The sequence below is a fragment of the Macaca mulatta genome, chromosome 14, assembly GCF_049350105.2.
Source record: "Macaca mulatta isolate MMU2019108-1 chromosome 14, T2T-MMU8v2.0, whole genome shotgun sequence".
In the NCBI taxonomy this organism is placed as follows: Eukaryota; Metazoa; Chordata; class Mammalia; order Primates; family Cercopithecidae; genus Macaca; species Macaca mulatta.
In genome coordinates, this window is record NC_133419.1 from 69,605,285 (window position 1) to 69,613,428 (window position 8,144).

The 8,144-nt window shown below is 35.0% G+C and overlaps 1 protein-coding gene across 1 annotated transcript; it reads left to right on the top strand.

Moving 5' to 3' along the window:
• Positions 1 to 1,786: 1,786 nt before the first annotated feature.
• LOC114672147 (olfactory receptor 52N1-like) lies at positions 1,787 to 2,749 on the top strand. The gene is given in 1 exon segment (XM_028832911.1): positions 1,787 to 2,749. A coding segment is annotated over 1 exon segment (963 nt).
• Positions 2,750 to 8,144: the final 5,395 nt, after the last annotated feature.

The window sequence follows — 8,144 nt, forward strand, 5'->3', positions numbered from 1 at the left end:
GAGTTATTCTCCTAACTTTTAAATGGTGCAGCAGACAAACTGGCTTGTATGTTCCATTTTCACTTTGGATAAATTATTCACATTTCAATTACTGAAACATAATCTTTGCAGGAAGTATTCTATTTATTCCTGCTGGTTGTGAAAGCTAAAAGCAGCATTTCTGAGAGAAAAGAATTTCTTCTGTGATCTGAATAAAAAGAGAGATGACAGCCTTATTCCTGTGTTCCAAGACACTTTTCTGTGTGTCTTGTCTTCTCTTCTTTTCAGTGAGTTGCCTCTATTTCACATGATACTAATGTTATATGAATTATATCTCAATTCAAAAAGTGACAAAAAGTTCATTTATTCAGCCCTAATATTTCATAAAATAAGGATATAAAAATTTTATAAAAGACACATATGAAAAAAGGATAGCCAGTTTTACACAACTTTAAATTTTCAATAGTGACATCCCTGAAGTGACAGGTGGGTCACCTCCAATATGTCAAGGAGGAACTATAAATATAAATATTGATATGTTTAAATCAGAAAGCCTACTTAGTTTTCCTCCAATACCCTTCTATATGGGAATATGCCCCCATCACACAACTTGCTCCTTTTTAAAAATTTTATTCAACACATTCCTGCCGATATAGCCCACTTCTTCAGACCTGTGAAGCCTATTTTCATCTATCATATGGTCATGACTTTGAGTTGGTTCTTATTTTCTCACAACATGCTATCACACCAACTATTCTCTCCTTTACTATTCAGAAATGTTTTGTTGGTCCTTGTTCTACCACTGTCTGTTTTTCTGTGGGCCTTGAAAAACGTATTGAACATCTTCTGTATACAAAAGAAACTTAGTTTTGGTGATTACATAGCCTCAAAAATATTTGATAAAAATATTCTTTATTTTAAGCCTCAAAAATATTTGATTCTAGGGCTGAAGTTTTGATGTGGGTAGAATATAAAGCACTATGTTCTTTCCAAAGGGAATGTCAATTTATTTTGTTTAGGATGATAAGTATCTTATTTTCATTGAACTGACTCTAGAGTCCATTAGACTAGACTGTAATCTTAGGAAAGCATTGGATTCATATAAGTTCTTGCATTTCTAATGATCTTTCATCATCTATTTACATGGTACGTATAAAATAAATGGCCTTTTGATGATATTAGAAAGTGGATTGTTATTATTATTTGCCTTTAAGATCAGTCTATGATTTTGCTTCAAGAAAACTGCAAGGGGATGATTCATATTTTTCTCTATTTACATTTTCTGCAAACCAAAAGGGAGTAGTTTGGGCTAAAACTAGATTGAAAATATTGTCAGTATGTCCATTAGGTAGAACAGATTTAATTTGAAAGGTAAGCCTATAGGAACTACTGAAGTCTGTTAACATTTCAGAATACAATGGACATCTCTAAGATGGTGAGCACCTAGAATAGAGCAAATATTTAATCAATTCTTGACCACAGAGTTGTTCAGTTCATGGCTAACATTGGCCTGGAGAATGGACTACATGATAACAAAAGACCCTAGATATTCAGGTCCAAACATACTGACTAGACTCAGTTCTTCCTGTCAACACCTAATGCTTAAGGCACAGACCCAGACAGAGTATATATCACATATTAAACATAAGAGAACAAATATAGTCATTGATCTACAAGAAAAACAAAATAGCCATTATGGGAAAGAAGACTGCTGGTCTGTCACTCCCTGAAATTGTTCTTTTTTTGTTCCCCCCTGTTCACAGAGGCAATACTATAACTGCTATACAATGAACTTCCAGCAGTTATTATGTCATTTCTAAATGGCAACAGCCTAACTCCAGCTTCATTCATCCTAAATGGCATCCCTGGTTTGGAAGACGTGCATTTGTGGATCTCCTTCCTGCTGTGCACCATGTACAGCATTGCTATTACAGGGAACTTTGGCCTTATGTACCTCATCTACTCCGATGAGGCCTTACACAGACCTATGTATGCCTTCCTAGCCCTTCTTTCCTTCGCAGATGTGCTCATATGCACCAGCACCCTTCCCAACATTCTCTTCATATTGTGGTTTAATCTCAAGGAGATTGATTTCAAAGCCTGCCTCACCCAGATGTTCTTTGTGCACACCTTCACAGGGATGGAGTCTGGAGTGCTCATGCTCATGGCCCTGGACTGCTATGTGGCCATCTGCTTCCCTCTGCGTTATGCCACCATCCTCACTAATTCAGTCATTGCTAAAGCTGGTTTCCTCACTTTTCTTAGGGGTGTGATGCTTGTTATCCCTTTCTCTTTCCTTACCAAGCAACTGCCGTACAGCAGGGGCAACGACATACCCCACACCTACTGTGACCACATGTCTGTGGCCAAGATATCTTGTGGTAATGTTAGGGTTAATGCCATCTATGGTTTGATGGTTGCCCTGTTGATTGGAGACTTTGATATCCTGTGCATTACAATCTCCTACACTATGATTCTTCAAACAGTTGTGAGTCTATCATCAGCAGATGCCTGACAGAAGGCCTTCAGCACCTGCACTGCCCACATCTCTGCCATAGTCATCACCTATGTTCCAGCCTTCTTTACCTTCTTTATACACCGTTTCGGGGGACACACCATTCCTCCCCACATACTTATTATTATGGCTAATCTCTACCTACTAATGCCTCCCACAATGAACCCCATTGTGTATGGGGTGAAAACCAAGCAAATACGAGAAAGTGTCATTAGGTTCTTTCTTAAGGGAGAAGACAATTCTCATAACTTTTAAAGTCTTCTGAGATGTTGGAATTTTCTTAGCCAGGTTGAGATCACCAAGTCAATAGGGAGCTCTTTAAATGACACCAGAAATCTGGCCACAGGAATATTTTTATGAGACTCGGGTTACTCTGCATCTTTGGAAAGGGTACCATCATGATCAAATAGGTAAATACCCTTTCTTATGCTATTCCATGTTCTTTAAAGCCTTTTTACTATAGAGGACTTCGAAGTTCACTGCATTTCATCTTCACAGACATAATCTTCTCTCCTAAATGACAGTCTACACAAATTTGCAGCACAGTGGTTGGATCACTAACACTGGAGTGAAACTTTTTAAAAAATTTAAATCTACGGCAAAACATGAGCCATGTTCATTTATGTCTGTCCTAACTTACTTAGCTCATCATTTTCCTGCCAAAATCACTTAGAGTTTATTCTACTTCTATTCCAAGTTTGTCAGCTGTATATACAGTAGCAACCCATACATATGTTCACCAGAAAACTTCTAAAGTTGTAAATTGAAGCATGCCTGTAATACCTAGAAGCTGGCAATCATACCAATGTCCATCAACGTTAGACAACATAAATAAATAATTGTGGTCTATTCAAATATAGTATTAGGTGAAAGAGATAAAGACACATATTATGTATTTCATTTATGTGCAGTTCAGAAGTAGGCCAAACTAATTTATTCAGATAATGTTTAACTTTGAGAATGAGAAACCAGATAATGAGAGGTGCTTCTGAGGTACCACCATTGATTAGTTCTTGACCTGGGTGGTAGTTGCAGGGTGTATCAACTTAGTGATATTTCATGAGCCTATTGTTTGTAAAATGTGCTCTTTTTGCATATATACTACGTTTAAACAACATTTTTATTTAAAATAATATCGCTTGAGCACACACGCTGACCTCCCTAAGCTGTGAGACTTTTCTTTCTTGTTTCCTATGCCAACTGTCTATAGTTTAAAAAGTACATATACTTTCTTTTCTTTCAGAAGTACTTTAAATTTAGCGTAAATAATACGTGCATATTTGTACAAATCATAATAAAACAAGATCATCGTAAAAAACTTAAACTTTCCTTTTGAAAATGTCCTCCATCTAGTCCCTTTTTAGTGATGGCCTCTTAAAAATCTTGTTTGTGTATGTGTATGTTTTTATTGTTCTTCTTTTTGGTGGTTATTTCTTTTACTCCAAACTGTGTTTAAACTTTAATAAGATTACCAACTACTCTACCCACAGTGAAGATTTAATTTAATAACTATCTGTGTCTGTCATCTGCCCTCTCCTTCAAAATATTTTATATGTATATGTGTATGTATATAACCACACACACGTATAAAACATCAATGTTAGTTATATCTTTAATTTTCTGTTATAAGATAATTACCACTTGCATTAATTCTAGAAATCTTTTTGATTTGTTTATGATTGTAATAACTTAAAACTAATAAATAGTATTTGAATTACTATAATTATATAAATAATTTTATGAGTGTTGAATATGAATACTAATCACTTTACAACAAAGTAGAGATTATATTTTCTTCTTCATTAGTTCAGTATCATCATCTTCATTATTCTTGAAGTATATTTCCAGTACCAATATTTTTTCAGAGATCTGAGAATATTTTGGACCAATCAAAAAAGGAAAGAAGTTATAGACAATTAGAAAATAACATTTATAACAGAGAAAAAGGAATGGTAGCAAAAATATCCAAGAAAAAATATATAAAGTTGTGAAAATCTCACCAAAAGGACACAAAAAAGGCAAAGCAATGTAAAACATAAAAGTAATGATATAGGTCATCTCCTCAGGATGTCAAATGTCTGACTTTAAGATTGCTATTAAAAGAGAAAACTGCTAAAGCAAAGAATAATTTATCCCAACCACTATAAAATAATTTTTTAAAACCAAATTCGAAATGTGATTTTTAAGAAATACCAAAAAATGCCAAAATACCTAGAAGAGTTGTTGATAGAATACTCAGACCCGGACACACAACTGTGAGAATATGTGATCTACTTGTTATGCAAATTTCAATATACAATGCATTATTATTAACTCTAGTCACCATGCTGCACATTAAGTCTTTATAACTTACTCATTTGATAACTGTAAGCTTATATCTTTGGCCAACATCTCCTCATTTCCCTCACTACCCCAACACGCTTCTAATCTGTTTCCACCCTTCTCTCTGTTTCTGTGAATTTGGCTTTTTAAAAATTCTACATGTAAGTGAGATAATGAAGTATTTATCTTTCTATGCCCAGCTTATTTCACTTAGTATAATGTTTTCCAGCTTATTTCACTTAGTATAATGTTTCCCACATTCATCCATGTTTTTACAAGTGGTAGAATTTATTTCTTTGTAAGGTTAAATAATATTCTATTGTATACATATGATGTTTTCTTTATCCATTCACCTATTGACACAGTTGTCAGGAGGAATACAGATAGTCCTCTGCTTTATTTTAACTCATAACTGCATCTTTGTTTTAATTTTCTTGAATCAATAATTAAGGAAAGTGATTCAGTTACTGATAACTTGTTTGTTCATATTTAAAAAGTGGAGGCCGAGAAACTACAATGCTTATCAAAATCACTAAATTTGTTTTTTGTTTGTTTGTTTGTTTGTTTGGAGACAGAGTCTCGCTCTGTCACCTAGGCTACAGTGCAATGGTGCAGTCGTGGCTCACTGCAACCTCTGCCTCCCAGATTCAAGCAATTCTCCTGCTTCAGCCTTCCGAGTAGCTGGGATTACGGTGCCCGCCACCACACCCTGCTAAGTTTTGTATTTTTAGTAGATATGAGCTTTCACCATGTTGGCCAGGCTGGTCCCGAACTCCTGACCTTAAGCCATCTGCCCGCCTCAGCCTCCCAAAGTGCTGGGATTACAGGTGTGAGCCACCGCACCTGGCCCTAAAATTACTGAAAGTTAAGTGGAGAAAATCTTCAATCTCAGAAAGGTAATTTATTGGGAAGTTAAATTGTAATTTCAGCACACCAAGAAATCCAATGTAACAATGACCCTCACTTCTGATTATGGGTAAGGCTGGTCCCACTTACATCTACTTATAGCCTGTTCTATTTTACTTTCTATTATCTGGCACCTACAGTTGGGGGAGACCAGTTACTCATAGAGAATCTTACTGTATAAGGTGGCACATATACTTGGACTGTGTTCAAGAGCATAAAGTACAGAGTTTTGGTACAATCTTTGTGGGGGGAAAAGAAGTCTAGCAATATAAAAGCTTTAAAATTAGCATATTTTTTACTCAATATCTATTCAGGTCTATAAATTTTCCAAAAGAATTAATCATGGTTGTGTCAGTGTTCACCATAAAGTTGTAACATATTGGAAATTAACTCAATCTTTTAAATTTTAAAAATACGTAAAGGAAAGTTTACAGCCATAAAGTAGCTTTGCTGACTTTGATATTCATATTGTAGAGGAGTCAAAGAGTGAAATATTCATGACATATTTTTAAATGAAAGAAATTGTGATAAAATATCCTCTGAACTATGAATATTCTGAAAATTGTGATTTTTCAGAAAAAATTTATACATACCTGGAAATAAAAACACACAAAACCCTAATAACAAGTGTTTCCCAGTATCTGAAGTATGTACTATTCAGAAGTGCCTTTATTGTTACTTTTTTCTCTTTTTCAACTAATAGGAATTTACTATTTTAGAATTCACAATAATAAATAACAACACATTTATGATTTCACACTCATGAACATCTTTTATTTATTTTTAATTGCCTTAGATATGAACTGCCAACTTCTAGTCGTAATGGTGGGATAGCTGTGGCATGGGATTTGCTTTCCAGACTGCTCCTTTTTGGAGCCCAGCTGTAGTCGCAGAAGCTTTTTCCCTCACATATAGGAATCTTTCCCTTAGGGCTCTGTGGTCTCTGGGGTCTCTGAAGCCCAGTTTCACACTGAGACTCTTGAGCATATGAGATTATGCCTGTTTCCTGTGGGAACTCGACTGGATTAAGCACTTCTGACCCAAACTCTATGAGCTGAAGCCAGGGTCCTGCCATCATATGCATTCCTGGGCCCTCTCCCTGGCATGAGCACCTTTCACATCACTTCTCATCAAGAGCTACATTGTGGGTAAGAGATTTCTGCCTTCCAGACATTACTGTGTGACAAAGACTTGTTCTAGCCAGTTTGTGTCACCATAAGGATCAAAGACACTGACTTACAGAAAATGTTGGTGATGATTTCTTAGTCTGAGAAAATTAGGAAGAGTATGTTCATTCCACATTCAAAGCAGAGATAGTACTTATAAGGTATATGTGTTCTTGGTGTACAAGGTACAAGTTAGATGCCCTCAAAAGCTCCTTTAGAGTGTAAGGAACTCCTCTCCTTTTATTTATTTATTTATTTATTTATTTATTTATTTATTTATTTATTTTTTAAATATGTGCTGCAATGCCAGAGTCAGAGAATTAGACAGTAAGAACTTTACTATCTCTTAAATCAGGAAAAAACAAACAGTTACAAACTTTTCCCTTCAAGTTACTAGCCCATCCTTTCCCAGTCACTCCCTTTTCTTCAGTTGGGTCATACAACTTGGAGTCAGTCAATACAACTCCAATTTGTTGAATATTCTTTTTTAAGCTGGGTACTGTCCTTATTTATGGGATAAAATAGGTGGCAAATTTGGCCCATAGAATAAAAGAGTTCACAGGTCAGTAAGGAGACAGGATAAATATAAATTGAGCACTGGTGTCCAAGTTATCATCGTCATAAAAATGGAGAAAATATGAGGGTAGCAGAGAGGAAGAAAGGTAAACTTCAAATAATGATTCTTGTTTGGTTTAAGAGAGATGGGGTTGTGCCTCACCAGTATTTAGTGTAAAGAGCACAAAATTCTGTATCTTTGGCAAGCTATTGAACAAAGAGTCTTGATGAGATAGTGATTAGATAATAATTAGCAGATGCATTATAAGAATGTGATTAAATTCACAAGTTAATTCAAATATTAAATAAGTAAATATATTAAACAGGTAAATATAGACAATCAAATAGTACTACTACTACTTTTTTTTTTTTGTCTAGGTGTGTGGATAAATATTGGAGTTGGTATGCAAATCTGCTATTTATATGCAAGGTAAACTTAAAAGCCCCAGAGTAGAGACAGATAAAGTCCTTCTGCTAAGTGCCAAAGGATACATTGCCTGGCACAAATAGAGTAGATAATATATGTATTTTTTTAATTTTACAAATGAAATATGTTCAATTTAATTTAGAGTCCATACACTTGAGACATTCACATTCAATTACAGCATTTTGTGTCACTAAAAGGTTGATTGGACATTTCCAGGAAAACATTTTAGAGCAAAACCAGAAAAGATGAAATAGCATAAGAGAATCTAGAAGTC